The sequence below is a fragment of the Onychomys torridus genome, chromosome 2 (assembly GCF_903995425.1).
Source record: "Onychomys torridus chromosome 2, mOncTor1.1, whole genome shotgun sequence".
NCBI lineage: Eukaryota > Metazoa > Chordata > Mammalia > Rodentia > Cricetidae > Onychomys > Onychomys torridus.
The window spans coordinates 33,731,490-33,748,839 of NC_050444.1; the positions used below are offsets into that span (position 1 = coordinate 33,731,490).

Here is a 17,350-nt window from a genome sequence, read left to right on the forward strand (position 1 = left end):
GAACGTTTTGTTTTCAAATGTGAATCTGTTCTAAGTGCCTTGTCATTGTGAGGGGCTAGTGCGGCAGTACTCACGGTCCCTCAGTAATGGTCCTCACTTGTTAAACATTCTAGCTGCATTTGTTGACACTTCTGTGATTTCCAAAGGAGATTTGCTTTCTCCCTGTTCACTTAATTTTAGGTTCCAAGCATTTAGGAAAATGGGCCCTGACAGGTATGCACTTGAGTTTTCAGAGAATTGATAAAAACAATGAAAATGAAAAAGGAATTCATGAGCAGTCCATACTTAGGAAGCTCATTCCTGTGGGTGAACTCCTTTTTGAAAGTGGGGATGTGGAAGTCTGCACAAACCCAGAGATCCAGGTGACTGAAACTGGTCGGCCAGGTTTGTCACGGGAAGTGTGACTAAATCTTGAGGCCATGCTCTGCCAGCCAGGGTTAAGTCACAATACAGGGGCATTTTCTGATGCGAACTTCCTACTTTATATGTTCAGAGGAAAAAGTCAAAGCTCCCATTCCTTGAGTTATTTGCTAATTGTGCTTAGGGGAGAGGGGCGAACGGAGGGGGGCAAATGGAGGGGGGGGGCACACACTCAGTCTGAAAGGAGCTTCCAGGATGGCAGGCAGAAGTCAGAAGGCAAGGCTCTCTGAATAGTTAACGCGGCATTACCCTCTGAGATAAGGAATCACTAATTAATCCAAACAAGATTAACTCGTTTTAGACTGAGTTTGGGAATTATAGGCTCAAACACTGGATTTAACTCACTCAAATGAGGCAGGTGGTAGATCCTATTCCTGGTGACTGTTAAGACACTCTCTCTCTCTCTCTCTCTCTCTCTCTCTCTCTCTCTCTCTCTCTCTCTCTCTCTCTCTCCATACTCTAAAGATTAACAACAAAGGGTCCTTTTTCCTAGGGAAAACCTAGTTATGTTTTGTGTTTGTAGGAAATAAGATATAAATCTGCCCTGCCATGACACCCCCTAGTGGAACTTTAGCAAAGTACAGTGTGGGGGTCCAAAAACATCTTGGGTACAGGTTGTTTCCCTAATCCAAAATTCTTGGAACTAGAAGGGTTTAGACTTTTTCATACTTGCATATGCTAAATGTGATGTCCTGGAGGTGGAACTCAAGTCTAAACACACATTTTATTTATGTTTCTTATATGTACTTAGCCCAAAGGTAATTTTATATACATATTTTGCTTCTGTTTTGACCTTATCATATGGTTAGTGTGGAACTTTCATGTTTCTGATCAAGGGGTGTTCTTCTTTCTGGACTTCCAGTGAAATGGACTTTCTCAAGGCCAGTGGCCATGTGTACCACAGTCACCTGCCTCCTGCTTTTCACTGAACAAAACAAAAACAAGTAAGTAAACGAAGCATGGCCTCTGCAAATTCACCCACAAAGCAGGATCTGAGGAAAGGCTTCATTTTAGTTTCTGAAAGAACTGAAGCAGAAATTTAGGTGACTCTGCTATGATCTATATCCCTTATCCCAAGAAAAACCTTAAATAAAAGGGACTCCTACTTAAAACTCTTCTAATTCTCAAGTAAGATTATTAAAGTGCTTCCGGTAATTTTCTGACTGTCAGAAAATTAACTCACTAAGGTCACAGAATCAACCCACTGGAATCTGCAAAGATCTTGAACGGCTCACAAACAACTGGACCACAAACAAATTTAAGGGGAAAGAATAAAGCGAGAGACAGTGGGCAGCTGTATGTTTAACTGTGGTGTTTGTGGCTCCTCCTCCTCCCCAGGAACCAGTCCTGTGAATGGCTGAAGGCTGTGCCAAGGGCACTCTCCATTCAGCCCTTTGGAAAAAGCCACTCAATGTGAGCATCAGCATGGGTTAAAAAGGGTCCCACTCTGACACGTCTTCTAGATTAATTTCTTCTTGGGCAGATAATGAATAAAGCCCTGGGTAGAGAAACTCCCAGGCACACAGAATAAATACCAACTTTGCTTCAAGGAATGGAGATAAACAGCACAAGCCACTTGGGATCAAACAAGGGGCCATTCCTTGAACCAAGAACTGTCTATCAGGGCCTCCATCTTATAGAGAAAGACACTACTTGGCATCCTTTCTCTTTCCCAAGTGTGACTTGCATCTGTCTGTCTCTCTGAGACATGGAGTCACTCCGCAGCCCAGACTGCATCTAATTCATGACAATCCTGCCTCAGCCTCCTAAAATTTGGGATTACAGGCATAGGCCATCATATTTGACATTTTTTTGAAAATAACGATTTGACTTTTGTTGTCTCCCAATAAAACAAATTCTTCTCAAGTGGCAGAAGCTCTTCTGTGAAGCATTAGGGCTACCCAGGGCTCTCAGGACAGTGAGGCATCGAGTCCAGCTGAGGTTGAGAGAGTACCAGGGGACATAACAGGTGCTCTACTGCGAAGATAGATGACAATCAGTTTGGGAACGTTCAAGACACCATGCTAATGGCCTTCGACTTCCCACTGTAAGCAAGAGGGTCACACAAGGTGTATTTCAAACTCAACACTTTTTAGACAACCTGGGTTGGGCAGCAAATCGACACAGGAAAGAAGTCTGGAGGCTCTTTAGAGTCCAGGTGAGAGGTGATGAGGGCATGCAGGATGAAGTGGAGATTGGTCTAACAAGGACTTGGTGGCCCATGGATGAGCACAGGCTAGACACCTACTGTCAAGCTTGGTGACTCAGCCAGGAGAACGGAGTAAAGAGGGAGTTAGTTCAGTATCCGCACAGGACCAGGGGCCAGCCAAGAGAGAGTAGGGTGAGCTTGCTAATGGCCAAGAAATCAGTTAGGCAACTGAGAGAGATCACCCAGTCAGATAGACACCCAGTGAGAACTGGGTGAGCACATATCACTAAGGAGCCAGTATTTTCAGGGTGGAGAGAGAGCTAAGAGGTGGAGGAAACGAACGGGTGCCTACACCTTTGCAGGTAGGTCAAGGAGGTGATCAAGGCCATATTGTGCGAGAACTCAGGCTTCCTTCCCTTGGTAGCAGGCATGAGGGAGCACTGCTAATTCATTGTCCAGACAGCTCAGAACTTAAGGAACTGGCTACCCAGCAGTGTTTCCTAAATAAGTCTGATAACCAGGCACAGATCACACTGTATTAAAGATGAGGTGAAGCTTTCTATACGAGATAGCGTCTTGCTCCCTGCTTACAGCAGTAACAAAAAGTGTGTTTTATCATGTTGTAAAATCTGACTTTTAGGAGCAACAGATTTGGGCCCAGCATATATCAAATACAGAAATTCAAAATTCAATAAGCATGTGATCTCTTTCTGTGTACAAAGTACAGTCGCAACATGCCTCCAGGCAGTTGCCAATCTAAAAAGAAGTTTTGTCAGTTTTCAACTACCCCAAGCATCTGACAAGGTATGCCAACCTGGACCTCGGCTCAGATCCTATCTTGATTTCTTGTGCTCTCAGGACAGGACACGTAGTGGGTAACAGAAGCCAGTTCTGGCATACTTTTTTGGGGGGGTGGTGGGTTTGAGACAAGGTTTCTCTGTAGCTTTGGAGGCTGTCCTGGAACTCACTTTGTAGACCAGGCTGACCTCGAACTCACAGAGATCCACCTGCCTCTGCCTCCCGAGTGCTGGGATGACAGGCGTGCGCCACCGCCCAGCTGGCATACTTATAAGTAGGTTACAAACTCCACATTTTCAGCAGTTACTCTAAAACAGGAAAGCGATATTCTATAAAAGACTTAGTTTAATAATATTACAGTATTCAGGAGAAAGCATCAGACAAATAATTTTATCAGTACTTTAGAAAAACAACAACTTTTAAATTCTAAGCCTAAGACAGCTTAAGCCAAACTAGATTTCTCCAGTTAGAGAATACAGGAATCCAGTAAGCAGATTAAAAAGCAGTAAATCGCGTAAACTCAAACATTAATTACCAGAGACCATTCTTGAGACATTAGGTACAGCGGCAGTGTACTAATGTCGCTAAGTGCCACCTTACTCTGATCTAGCTGCTGGGCTTTTACTTCTCTTGGATGGATTTTAACTAAATAGACTTTAGACGTTTGGATATAGATAAATGCTGAATTCGGTAATTAGTATTTTAAAACTGTGAAACCTTTTAAGTTAAGTGGTCTATTAATTAACTACCAATTATCTTGTCTGACTACCATATCAATAGAAGTAAATTACTGACTAGTGATCTGACACAGAAAATTTCTTCTGCACATAAAAGGCCTGGGGTTGAATACCTCTGCTTTCTTCTTTTGGGTAATCAGGAGATCAGTTTGCCATTTTGATAAAGGCCAAACAGAGCTCCTTGGTTAAAAAGGACCTACAGATAAACTCTGCCTCAGAAACAAACTAGATTCTACTCCTCTCCAGAAAAAATAGTAAGTGAAGCTGAGTTAATTATTTGGGGGGAAATGTGAGACTGCAGTCACTGTGTGGGGAGGCCAGGCCAGTACGTCACTTGGTGGAATGGGGTGTGTTTTCAAGTTCTCACCTCTCACTGAGACAGCGTTTGTGTGAAGGACTTCGATGCTAGCATGCACTTGTTCTCGGTGGTCTTACTCCACAGCAGACAAGGCCGACTGAAGCCTACCCCCACACCATTTCATTTCCTGACTGGAGACCGAGAAGGCTCCTGGAAGACCTGCTAGGACAGACCAACTCTGAAGGCTAGTGCCATGGCTGGCGGAGGGCTGTGCCAAACATGAGTGCTCATGGAAAAGGCTTCCAGGCCTGCGGGAGTGTGTGGCTCAGCAGGCAGGAAGCGACAGCAGTATAGGCCCTCTTCTTTATGCCCGAGTCACAGGGACAAGAATGGCGGCTGCCATGCACTCAGTGTGCGTTTGAGTCACACTGGTACACTAACAGCGGTCTTCTTAAAAGCCCGAGCCGTACACCCAGGACTAGGCTTAGCACACTAAGGGGAAAAAAGAGTACAGAGGTGTGGCAGGGGAATGAAAAATGAGGGTAGGAAACAAAAGGGGAATCAGACAACGATTGGAAGGCAACTCTGATTTGAAGTTGATAGCGTGAGTTAGTCCAGAACCCACAGCATGGGCCCATGTGAATGCTCTCTGAATAGGTTACCTCTAAATATTTAAGCAGAAGCCCGCTACATATGATCAAATATTTATTAACTAAGTTAGAATACAGTTCCAGGTGTGTGTGTGGGGGGGGGGGGGGTTCAGGCATAACAAACTGCCATCAGACAATCTGTCATCGACTTTGTTATGTAAGGCACAATGTCGACAAAGTTATTTCAAAAAGCACTTACTGTGCACCAAAGGACAAAACGACAATATATGCCTCAAAAAGTTAGCGGAAAGGGAAAAAACCAAACACAAAAAGTTTTACATAATCCATTTAACTGCAGCTTCACTGGAGAAAAAGGGATGAGGCTGGGGGTGTAGCTTGGGGTAAAGTGCTCATCTAGCATGCGCAGGGTCCAGAAAACAGGGGGTTGAAAGAGACAATGCTAAGGCTCCTTACAGCTCCCAAATCCAAGGTACGGGGGCAGGCAGGGGTGGGAGGGAAGCTCACATCACCATCTTGAAAGAGACCTTAAGAGCAGGAGTGCAGGAAGAGGGAGCCCGGCCAGTAAGGGCAGTGGCTGCAGCCTGCAGGGCACTTCCAAGGAGCAAGTCCCACGATATGCTAGTTCAGCCTACATGAGCATAACCTGAACTCTGAGTCAGGGTCAACACACAACTTGTTAGTCTATGAAAACAGACACTGATGGCTACTTAAGAGTCTGGCTCAAGATGATCTGTTCAAACAGCTGAATGTACTCTTTGCTCAGCGGATCTACAATTTTAACTGGATGGGGCAACTTCTTTTCCCTGCCCAGGCATAGTCAAAAGACACACTGGTTATTTTCTTCTGAAACAAGAATGGGAGGAGCCAAGGCAATACATCTTGGAAAAGCTATCACTAACATGTTCAACTAAGAAAACCAGAAGGGAAGCTGAGTCCAGTGGTGCTCAGCAATACTATTTCAACCCCCACAGCAACCACCGTAAAGATGAAAAGCAACCTTCTTTTGTGTTTCAGTTGCTAGCTCTCAGCTTCTCTAAAGGTTTGTGAAGTCTTGGCAAGAAGTCAGAAATTCCAACACTAAAATGAATTTTCTGACTCAATATTGAAAATAAATTCTTCAGTTTAGATGCTTAGAGGAAAAACAGCTGGAGAATTCAGGAGCCTCCCATAGTTTAATACAAAGTGATGTCATTACCAACCACGCTTCCAAGAACTCCCTAAACTGTGTGGTGAAGCAACTTCCCAAAGCTCAGCGAGGAGGATAGGAAGGTGCAGCTCACCCTTGGCACATGAATTTGGGTCTAGGAGAAGAGTTGATGTGATTTCTTCCTTAGGTCAGAAAGGAGCCAGATGCTATACTAGATCAGTCTGCACCCTTTCACAGGAGGCTGTGGACTGTCTTTCTTAATGTTAAAACAACACTTATTTCATACCTGAAGAAGATATGCTGCTGTTCTGTGCTATGTACTTAACTGCAGGCTGTGTGGTTTCTTTAAAAACCTGATATATTTAAAGTTTTATAAGTTGGCAAAATGATTATGCAGTGAATACTCAAGAAGGTGAAACTCGAGGGAACTTGAAGGTTAAAGTTTATAGTTAGGAAATCTTGCATCACCTCAAAGGTTATTGAGGAGAAAAAAAAAATCAGTGTCTGGTTAATATTAATCTTCCAATGGATGCGCATGTTTTCAAGGCGGACAAGGTAACTGAAATCAATTGGAATCTCTGTGGTAACTCAACCCCAGAGGTTTCAAATATGGACACTATATTCTTCCGGCAATTTGTTTTCTAATCAAATGCTGACCCTAGTTTAGTTTGTTTGTTTTGGAGTCAGGATCTTGCTATGTAGCCCTGGATGGCCTGAAACTCACTATGTTATTAGACTAGGCTAACCTTGAACTTCTAGAGATCCATCTACCTCTGTCTCCCGGGTGCTGAGGTTAAAGGTATGTGCTGCTATGCCTCGCCTGGGGAGTTCTTTTTTTTTTTTTTTTTTAACTCAGAATTATAAACACACAGGATTCTTGACAAATTAACCTGCCAAGTCCATTCAGTTGGCCTTTACTCACCCCTGTCAGTGCTGTGACACTTGATGCCTGCTCTTGCAGCAGCAAAGCCTTGTCTGTTTTGCACACCCACTGTTTTGCACACCTATGTACATGTACATGTGCGTGCTCAATCCCCCAAACTCTACACGATGATCTCCTCACTCATTTAAAATGCCGCAGTGAGTGAATTCAGCTTATTCATATCTTCATTTCTAGAAGCTTAGAAATAAATTATATAAAGTTCACGTTTCCAAATAAAACATTAGGATAAGCTTCATCCAGGACAGAGAAGAGCCTTGATACTGGACAAGCAATACCTGAACACTTCGGAAGCCAGATTAAGTTTTTAAGCAGTTGCTAAAAAATTAATGAGGTTTAATGTGACCTATTTAGGAGAAACAGCTCTTTGTTGAGTTCTATTAGGAGACATCTGCCTGGGGGTGTAAAATCCTATCTCCGTACCCTTTCTTCCTTCTCCCTTAGTGCAGGGGTACAACCCTGAGCCCTGCACATGCTCCGTTAGCACTCTACCACTGAGCTCCCTCTTAATTCTCCTCACCTCTCCTTTACTGGATTATTTCTGTCTACACAAGGAAAATACAAAGAAAAAACTATAAAACGGATCAACACAGCATGCACAGAAAGTGTCGCATCTACCTTTATTGACAATTCAGCTAAAAAGTTGGGAATAGAAGATCATTCGCTCTCTCTGGATGCTGCAGGATTATTTGAATCCCTGGCTCACCAAGCCTCATAAATCCCCTTGCCCTCTCCGGGGTCCTTTCAAGATGACTCCTCATCTTGAGGCACCGGCTAAGCTGACACCGTCCTGAGATGTCTACCATCTGAACAATGTGCATGGCCAATGGATGTTAAGTAGCTGCTAGGGTGGCCTGGCCACTCCCAGTGAACCACAGATGCTGATCTCAGAATTTCTGGCACTTTCTAAAATGTGGCAGAGCAGTAGTTTGGAAGCCTAAGCCCCGACTTTACGGATTCATAAGAACCAGGGTTTTATAAACTCAACAGAAGCTAAATAAACAAAGCCAGGGCTTACCCTCCCTCTTGTTATTTTTACAGCAATCTTTCAAACCAGTTCACCAGTCAAGTTCCACCTTCTTGAGGAACACCAAAGGGGAGCAGTCTGCACTAAGCACAGAGACCGTGAGATGTGGAGGAGTTAGTGCAGTGGCCTTCTCACTGGCACACAAGTCTTTCCTTCCCACCTTCTCACTGAGGACCCAGGAATAAAAACAAAGACTTTTATATTTACCCAGAAGTGTGCGTGGCAGTTGACCATCATGGTTCTCTCAATGAGCTCATCTGGACATTCCAGAAGGTGATGTCCAGAAACCACACCGGCATTATTGACCAGGACCGAGACCTCACCGACCTCCTTACGGACCCTTTCAGCTGTCAGGTAGACATTCTCCCTTTTTCCCACGTCACAAGTGTAGGTAAAAACCTGCAAGTTACATGGGGGCAGGATTTCCTCCTCACCATTGCCAGCTGTCGGCCGAAGTCCAGATGAGGGGAGAATGGAAGAGAGAAGGGGTACAGAAGGTGAGCCACATGGCAGGCAGTAGGACAAAAATCACACAGAGCAAAACCACTACAGTGCGCTTCAAAGTTTCTAACACTGCACTGCTTGCCAATAATGCAGCTTACAGCTGCCTCCCTCCCCTGAAAGTCTGTGGGAATTACAGCAATTTACTGGACAACCTTGCTTAGGGGAAAGTCATGTAATTGTGGCAAGTCCAATACAAGTAGACCACATGGGATCAACTTGCTGGAGCTAGACACCTGCAAAGAACTGATCTCAGCCCAGAGAATAACACACATTACACATTCCTGTTTTCAGATGGGGGTGGGGAGGAAGCCAGTGGCCTCACAAATCCAAATTGTAAGCAGCAATCTGAACTCATTCAAAGCCAAGAAATGAATGAGAAGTTTCTAATGAAAGAACAGAGGTCACTGGTTTGTCTTGAAACTGATTCCCCTAAGAATTAATCTCACAGATGGAGTTTAGAAGTTAATATGCAAGTTTACCACATTGGAGTTCAAACAATATAAAATAAAAAGGTATTTTCCTAAAAATGAATATTGCTTTCTCTTAGGTTTGGGCAGGGAGCACATAATGCTCAAATTTGTTGTCTTTCCATGCAAGCTTTGAAAACGTAACATTTTGAACCTCACATGAAAAACACAGGTTCTGGTCAGCTTGGTAACAAATGACAGACACGTGGTTAGTAGAGCCCAAGTCATGATCTCCACTTAGGCTTACTTTTTTTTTTTTCCAGATGCAAACTAGTTAAGTACATAAGATGCTGATCAGGGTACCCCAAAACCATGTAAGAAGTTTACAAAAGATCAGAAATTACCGAAGCACTTTCTCAGGAGGAAGGGACTCGCTCTCGGTTAGGGTTGGTAACTAAAGCATGTACTTAAGGACGGGGAAACAATGTAATAATTTCCCGGAGTTAAAGTTATAGTGAAACCATCCAAAGAGCTCTTGCCTAAGCTGCTCAGACCTCACAGAAACAGATAACTGCTTCAGTCCATCGTGGGAACAACTTCCCAAAGACATTTTATTTTAGCTTCCCATCATGCCACTTGCAAGTTAGACTCAGAGATTGCCTCCGAATCTAAACGGGTGGTGGTGGCAAGGTCCCCCCTGCCTTCCACTACAAGCAGAGTTTAGGAAACCCCAGCGTGGTGCCTAAGAAACAGGCTCTCCTACATGACTGGGGGTTAACGCATTTCCAGTCCTCTTAACACGGAAAATCGTGCTCTCTTATCAAGGGGGCAAATTCCACTCGCCTTCCAGAAGACCAGCGGTGTGTTCTTTTCCTGGAGAGCCAGGCTGCCCATGACAGGGATGGGTGGAGACCCTCCGGGGTCGGGGGAGGTTTGACCCAACAATGCACGGGCACTTTACCTTGCAGAGCAGCGGCGTCGGCCGCCTCCAGGTCCCGGTAGATGTGACGAACCATGCCCGCGGTCTCCTCGTTGCTCTGCGTGTTGATGTCCCAGAGAACCAGCAGCGCCCGGCGCCGGGCAAACTCCAGAGCAAAGAGGCGGCCCAGGCCGCTGCCCGCGCCGGTGATGAGGCACACCTGGCCGGCCACGCTCTTCTCCTTGGGCCGCACGAGCCAGCGCGCCGCGGCCAGCACGAACGCCCAGAGCACTTTGAAAGTGACCACGAAGAACTCCACCACGATGTTCATCGCGACGCCCGGGGTCCCGCACGAGCCCAGCACCGTGACCTCCTCACTCTCCCCGAGCCAGACAGCCCAGCTCCCGGCCCCGGGAGCGCTTGTCACCGCGATCGGGACGCGAAGGCTGCACCCCGAGTCCGCCCCCGAAATGCCGCGGGGCTGAAGTGCGCGCGGGGCCAGTCCCGCCCGGGCTCGGCGCTGGCCACGGGCTGTGCCTGCCGCCCGGCTCGGCGCCTCCTGCTGGCGGCCGCTTGCTTGCCCCGTATCGCCCAGCCGTCCGGTCCCGCTGCAGCGGCGGTGACAGCCACGAGTTAGGCGACGCGCGCTGCCCTCATGGCCAAGCCGCCGCCGCCGCCGCCCGATCGTCCCCGGCGCCGCTGCAGCGGCTCCCTCTGCTCCGAGGGCAGGGGTGCGCCGTGCGGGCGGCTCGGGTCGCGGGAGTTGTCAACTTGACTCAAGTTGCGGGAGGGTGCGGTGCGGGCAGCGCCGGGAAGGGGCGACTTGTGGGGCGCACGCGAGGGCTGCCAACCGCTCGAGCTGCGGGCGCGGCTCGGGTCCCCTGCCCTGCACTCGCGCCGCTGTCACTCGGGCACCGGGCTCCGCAGCAGCGTAGCTGTACGCCCGCGAGTCGGAGCGCTCTCAGCCGGCTCTGAGATCGCTCCACGCACGGCGCTATATAACCCACCACCGGGAAGCGCCGGCCGCCGCAGTGGCATCGGCCCTCCCTCCGCTCGGCCCTCCCAGTCCCCGGGCGCACCCCCCCCCCGGCCCAGCTCCCCCGCCTCCCACCCTCCGCCCGCTGGCCGCCCCACCGAGCAGGGCAAGCCCCTCTCCCACGACCGTGGCCGAAGCCTCCCGCCCTCGTCGCGTCTCTCTCTCCTCTCTCGGCGGCTCACGCCCCCTGCCGTGGGTCGCCGCGGCTGGCTCCTGCCTGGTCCCGCGGTCGCCAGCGCTCCCCCCATCCTCCTCGGACCGTCCGGTCATCGCTCCCGCCGGTCTCGCCACTTTCGCCAGCCGAGGGACTCTGGACTCCGCGGCCTGCGATCAGGCGCTGCGGAAGACAGCCCCACTGGCAGGCGAAACAAGGACCTCGGCAGCCCGGCCGAGGTGGGGGCTGCAGGGCTGCGTGGCCACGGGCGGCAGAGAGCCCGCGGAGGTGGCCCACAGTGGCTTCGTAGCTCAGCTAGCCACTGGGGACGGGAACCCCTAGACTCCAGAGAGCCTAACGGGAGTCAACGCCGCCAAGGCTGCCCAGAGGCCGGGTCAACGTCGCCCTCCAGCCCGGTGGGCTGGGGAGTGATGCATGCTGGGACTTGTAGTTCACACTCATGAACGAGGCTTTGGTTCCAACGATTCCGCAGAGCCTGAGCTTTAACGTTGTCAACGCAACCTGGGGGAATTAAGCCCGGAACTGACAAGGTGTCAGCGTTGTGCTCATTAAAAAAAGAGAAAAAAAAATGTTTTCAGTGCATTTGTTTTCCCGTGAGGTTTACCCTGAAGTTAATTGGCAGTGATTAAGTCAGACCGTTGTTAATTTTGCGCCTGCAAAGTGAGCTCTCAATTCTAGATTCTTTTCTGGCTTATCTTAGGACAGCTATAAGTCCTGGGGCTTCGCGCTCGCGGTCCTTTAAGGGGACAGCGCGCATGCGCCCACTTCCTCTTTTTTTTTCCGACTGGAACCATGGAGGCTGTACCGTAAGTAGAGTCTCCACTTCTCCAGAATCCTCCTCCATCCCCGAAACTAGAGGCATTGTGTTCCCCCTTTCCAGTCTCTGACTGTAGCCTGCACCGCTGCCTACTTGTCTCAGTGTTTGTGACGCTGCGTGACACCAGAAGCGGGTTGTGGATGGCCGAGGCGCGGAGGCCTCGGGAGCCCCAGGGGCAGACAGGGCAGAATGCGTGCGGAAGCCGACTCTTGGGCGGAGGGCCATTTTACGGTGCGATGCATTGCGAGGGATCCCGGAATTAAGTTCCTTGGTGGCTAAAGTTGACTTAGGCGTCTGCCTACCGGCCGATACCGTCCACATGTGGAACTTGAGACTTGAACCGGGGTAGCTTTTTAGAGCCCTGGAACCTTTGCCCTAAAAGTGTGGGAGCAATTTCTGCAGTATGGTTTGCCAGCTTCTTGTGACTGTTGAGTTAGAGGCCGGGACTGATGACCCGGGGATAGGCATACATCTTCAGGTCATGTGCTGGCCTTGAAGTAAGGTGTGTGTTAAAGGTGAGGATTGTGGGCACCTTAAAGCAGAACGTGCTAGAACAGCGAAGATGCCATTGGTTAGAATGAGCGGCTTTTTTAACAGCATAGTGCTGAGTACTGATGAGTTTGATACAGCACCAGGAGGGTTTTGACTTACTAACAATGTTGTTTGCTAATGACAGGGAGAAGAAAAAGAAGGTTCCTGCTGTGCCAGAAACCCTCAAGAAAAAGCGAAGGAATTTCGCAGAGTTGAAGGTGAAGCGCCTTCGGAAGAAGTTTGCCCTGAAGACAGTAAGTAAACTTTGGGCCCTTGGTCGGGACTGAGAATGGAGTACGCTGTTAGTAAGGTTTATTTGCTTGTTGTTTTAAGAAGTCCCACACTGTGGCGAGACAGTTTTCTAGCACTGGTACTGCTCTTTGTGCTTGGGAGCTAAATTGTGAATAAATGCTCATTGGCTTTCAGCTTCGAAAGGCAAGGAGGAAGCTTATCTATGAAAAGGCAAAGCACTATCACAAGGAATACAGGCAGATGTACCGAACTGAGATTCGGATGGCTAGGATGGCAAGGAAAGCCGGAAACTTCTACGTGCCTGCAGAACCGAAGTTGGCATTTGTCATCAGAATCCGAGGGTAAGTTAAGATGACTTTGAACCACGTTCTGGGAGCACTGGTGCTGAGGCATTGACAGACAGTGTTGTAGATGTAGGGATTTGTTGAGGGTTAAAGAGTTTACGATGTACTGTAGTATTGCAGCAGAAGTGGTTGTATGACAAGAATAGGAATTCAAAGATAGAGGAGGAAGCCGGGCAGTAGTGGCACACGCCTGTAATCCCAGCACTCGGAGGGAGAGGCAGGTGGATCTCTGTGAGTTCGAGGCCAGCCTGGTCTACAAAGCAAGTTCCAGGAAAGGCGCAAAGCTACACAGAGAAACCCTGTCTTGAAAAAAAAAAAAAATTAAAAAGATAGAGGAGGCAAGTTGGTGGTGAGTCTATTTATTGGGACTTGCGTGCAGTCTGTTGTGGTTTAGTTTCCTGTTATCTGTTATTTGAAATTATTATCTTTCTGTGGCAGTATCAATGGTGTAAGCCCAAAGGTCCGAAAGGTGTTGCAGCTTCTCCGTCTTCGGCAGATCTTCAACGGGACCTTTGTTAAGCTCAACAAGGCTTCAATCAACATGCTGAGGATTGTGGAACCCTACATTGCCTGGGGGTGAGTTTTCTGTTTAGTAGGTTAGTTATATGACTAGATAAATTTAGATACTTTGATGGCTGTGGCTTTACTGATCACTTCCCTGATTTTTCATATTTCAGGTATCCCAACCTGAAGTCAGTAAATGAGCTCATCTACAAACGTGGCTATGGCAAAATCAATAAGAAGAGAATTGCCTTGACAGATAATTCCTTGATTGCTCGATCTCTGGGTAGGTTATGCTTTGGGGGTAGGAGTTGATGCTACACCAAGGTCATATTTTCTGGCCACACTTGTATTTGTATACATGTGGGTGGAGGCCTAAAGTTGATGTCACTACATTACATGGTGGGGCTAGGTCTTACTGAAACTAGAGTTGCATTCTGACCTAGATAATCCCCTGTCTGTTCGTGTACAGGCAGGCCACTGGGCACCTCTTGTTTTGGAGGGTGGTTCATTGTTTCTAAATGCCAGTCACTACTCTTGTACAGCAAGCTTTTTATTTATTTATTTTTTTTTTTATTTTTTTTAAATCTCCTGAACCATTTCCCCTGCCTGGCCTCTGACTAATCTTTGGATGATCCCCCAAAATCCTTAATTCTGTCTATAATTGTATTTGTTGAGTGCTTTTTATTTAACATTTGGTCATCTTAGACTCTTAATTGTTTTCAGGTAAGTACGGCATCATCTGCATGGAGGATCTGATTCACGAGATCTATACAGTTGGAAAACGCTTCAAGGAAGCGAATAACTTCCTGTGGCCTTTCAAATTATCTTCTCCACGAGGCGGAATGAAGAAAAAGACAACTCATTTTGTGGAAGGTGGAGATGCTGGCAACAGGGAGGACCAGATAAACAGGCTTATTAGACGGATGAACTAAGGTGAGAGATAGTGTATTGAGACAGGATCTCTACATACTTCTGGCTGTCCTGAAACTTAGTGTATAGACCAGGCTGGCCTAGAGCATCGAGATCCGACTGCCTCTTCCTTGTAAGTGTTGGGATTGAAGGCCAGTGGCGGAGAACTAGTTTTAAATCCAAGATGCAGTGTGCTGTCTAGTTACATGTCAACTTGACACAAGTTAGAGTCATTTGGGGAGAGGGAGGGATTCTCTTACATTTTTGGTTGTGAGCCTAGGTGATTTTTTTGGTTTTTTGTTTTTGTTTTTGTTTTTCCAGACAGGGTTTCTCTGTGTAGCTTTGCGCCTTTCCTGGATCTCACTCTGTAGCCTAGGCTGGCCTCCAACTCACAAAGATCTGCCTGGCTCTGCCTCCTGAGTGCTGGGATTAAAGGCGTGCGCCACCACCGCCCGGCTTGAGAACTAGTTTTAAGGGAGGTTCTGTAATCTTGAATGATTTCTGTTAAATGTTGACTGGGTGTGTCATTGAGTTTTAATATGGGGGCATCTGTCTGCCTTGAATGAAGTGTGCTCCTTTACAACTGTTGTTGATTTGTAGCTTGGAGGGTAGTCTAATGTGTGTGTTTTCCCTTTCAGGTGCTGCCCATGGTGTTTTTGTAATCTGGTCAGTTAATAAACAGTCACAGCTTGGCAAACTGAAATGTGTTGGAGTCTTTGTTGGCCTGCCTCTGGCCTACCACTAGTAGTAAATCCTAGAATATGAAAAATTAAGTCAGATCAACAGTCGTGTTATTTTTTTTTTACTTTTAAGTTAATGCTAAATGAGTCAACTTCATAAGCATTTGTGATTTCTAGGAAAGTTTGGTGTGCTAGACATTTACTGTTCAAGTTCCACGTCTCTATCTTTGACTTTCCTGGCAACCTGCATCTGAGTACATTTTTCCTTTTGTATCCCGTCTTGTTTTAATTTTTAGTTTCTATGTGTATGGATGCTTTGCATGTGGGTGAGGCTCCCAATTCTGGAAGAACAACCACTGCTTTTAACTGATGGGCCATCTCTAGCCCTTCACCTTGATATTTTTAGCTTTTGATACTAAGTGGATGAGTTATAAGTACTTTTTAATGTATATTTTAAATATATAGACATTTCAGAGCATTTTAAGCAATTATAGTGAGATAGGTGAACAAAACCTAAAAGCTTTTTTTTTTTTTTTTAAAGCATGTGATGTCTCATCCCCTCGCACTGAACCTTGTACTTTCATGATGTCTTTGTATGTGTTGCCTACTGCATTTAATTCGGTTGCCTGTATGCACACAGAATGTAGAGTTAATGTACCCTGATGGAGGGAAGTTTACCAGTAGCTACACCATTAAGGGATATGACTCCCTCTTCTTCAGCAACTATTAACTACCTACCTCAGAATGTAACATATAACATAGTAAATGTTTTCTGGTCTTCATTAGTTGTACCAAAGATCTTGAGTGTGTTGTCAAATAGATGGCTTAAATTTGGGGGCATTGTTAGAGAAATTATTGGTTTGAAGTAGTTGAAGAATTCTCATCACATGTTAGGATATTGGTGGTGTCCTGGAAGATTATTTCTCTGAATTGAGAGTCAGTTCTGGAGAGAAATCCAAATACTTTATAAAACACGTTATTCTGGATATGGTGCTACATACTTTGAATCCCAGCACTTCAGAGACAGATGAATCTGCCAGCTAGGGGTACACAGTGAGACCTGGTCTCAAAAAAGGTGTATGAAAGCTCATCTGTGTGCTTGTGAGTGGTATTGGTGAAATTATTAAGGCCACTCCACGTAGTTAAAAGGGAGGTTTATTTTGTGGGGTAACTTATAAATGAAGGGGTAGGTCGCAGAGTCTGGCAAAGGTATAGGGTAGTCCGGCAGCGTTCTCTGGAGAACTCTGCTCAGTCCACCTCTAGCGTCCCGCGTCCCGGAACCAAGTGAGTGAGTTCTTCCCGATCCTTCGTCTTCCGCTTCCTCCTCCGCCCCGCCTTGTGGGCGTGACCATTACCAAAGCCTCAGTGGGGGTTGGAACTTCCAGGCCAATGCTGGGATGGCTACCCACTACAGAGTGGAGTTAAAAGGTTCTTGTGAGTCATGTCCAGCCCCTTGCTCAGTTGGTCTTAGTGAACAGGTGGAGCTAGAGTTTACCGTCTACTACCTTGGCATATCAATCAACTACCTTGAGAAGTTGGCCCATTTCAGCTGTTGGTGCCTCCTTGGTTTCCAAGTTTTAGGGGAATAATGAGGGTGATGAATGGCCTCTGAGGGATCGGAATCAAGAAGACAGTAAATTACTGGGTGGTGGCCTTTATCAAAGTCTTAGGGCTATCTTGTGATAGTCTTAGATAGCTTTTCCTGGAGCGCATGTAGTCCAGACTGTCTTACTTGTATTTTCCAAGTGCTGTCACTAGGTGTGTACCACCATTTGCAGCTACGTGTGCACAGAAACTTCCCATTGTAAATGGTGAACTTTTAAGAATCTAAGAACCTACATTATCCCCAAAATTAGGGAATCTCTGGGCAAGTTAGGCATAGATTGATGTGTAGGAATGCTTGATAGAAGAAATGGACTACATTCTTTCTGCAAATGTGTTGGGGGTGGGGCTACATGTAGAAATCAGACATTGAGAACCAGTGAATGAGAAGACAAAGAAACTGCAGGAAACCCACTGTCTAAGCAGATGAACTGTCGGGTATCAAGGATCCGTTTCCTGTTTTCTGCACTTGTTGGACATAACCATCATTTCCTAAGTACATTCCACAGGTCATTTGTGGTTGTAGCTGAATTTTAGGATGAG

General features: G+C 46.8%; 2 protein-coding genes across 3 annotated transcripts in view; one reads left to right on the forward strand and one right to left on the reverse strand.

The window, feature by feature from the left end:
* Rdh10 (retinol dehydrogenase 10) overlaps window positions 1-11,023 on the reverse strand; it is a 28,516-nt gene extending 17,493 nt beyond the window's left edge. The window contains exons 1-2 of the mRNA XM_036178797.1: window positions 10,000-11,023; window positions 8,335-8,570 (exon numbers count right to left, since the gene is read on the reverse strand). Of these exons, the coding sequence (XP_036034690.1) occupies window positions 8,335-8,570; window positions 10,000-10,288 (525 nt within the window). The 5' untranslated portion in view covers window positions 10,289-11,023. The remainder of the gene's footprint in view (window positions 1-8,334; window positions 8,571-9,999) is intronic.
* A 901-nt stretch (window positions 11,024-11,924) lies between these two features.
* Rpl7 (ribosomal protein L7) lies at window positions 11,925-15,228 on the forward strand. Of its 2 annotated transcripts, XM_036178799.1 has the most exons (7): window positions 11,925-11,974; window positions 12,662-12,770; window positions 12,943-13,109; window positions 13,551-13,688; window positions 13,790-13,899; window positions 14,340-14,549; window positions 15,164-15,228. In XM_036178799.1, the coding sequence occupies exons 1-6, from the start codon at window positions 11,961-11,963 to the stop codon at window positions 14,546-14,548; spliced, it is 747 nt and encodes a 248-aa protein (XP_036034692.1). In that variant the 5' UTR covers window positions 11,925-11,960; the 3' UTR covers window position 14,549; window positions 15,164-15,228. The 2 variants fall into 2 exon arrangements, with proteins under 2 accessions (XP_036034692.1, XP_036034691.1); XM_036178798.1 differs by lacking the exon at window positions 11,925-11,974 and having other exon boundaries at window positions 12,627-12,770.
* Window positions 15,229-17,350: the final 2,122 nt, after the last annotated feature.

What these genes read in the sequence shown, in the direction of transcription:
- Rpl7 (XM_036178798.1), top strand. Translation starts at nt 12,642, where the DNA reads ATGTTGTTTGCTAATGACAGGGAGAAGAAAAAGAAGGTTCCTGCTGTG. An exon ending in AGAAGTTTGCCCTGAAGACA is followed by an intron (nt 12,771 to 12,942) that starts GTAAGTAAACTT and finishes ATTGGCTTTCAG; the next exon opens with CTTCGAAAGGCAAGGAGGAA. An exon ending in GAACCCTACATTGCCTGGGG is followed by an intron (nt 13,689 to 13,789) that starts GTGAGTTTTCTG and finishes TTCATATTTCAG; the next exon opens with GTATCCCAACCTGAAGTCAG.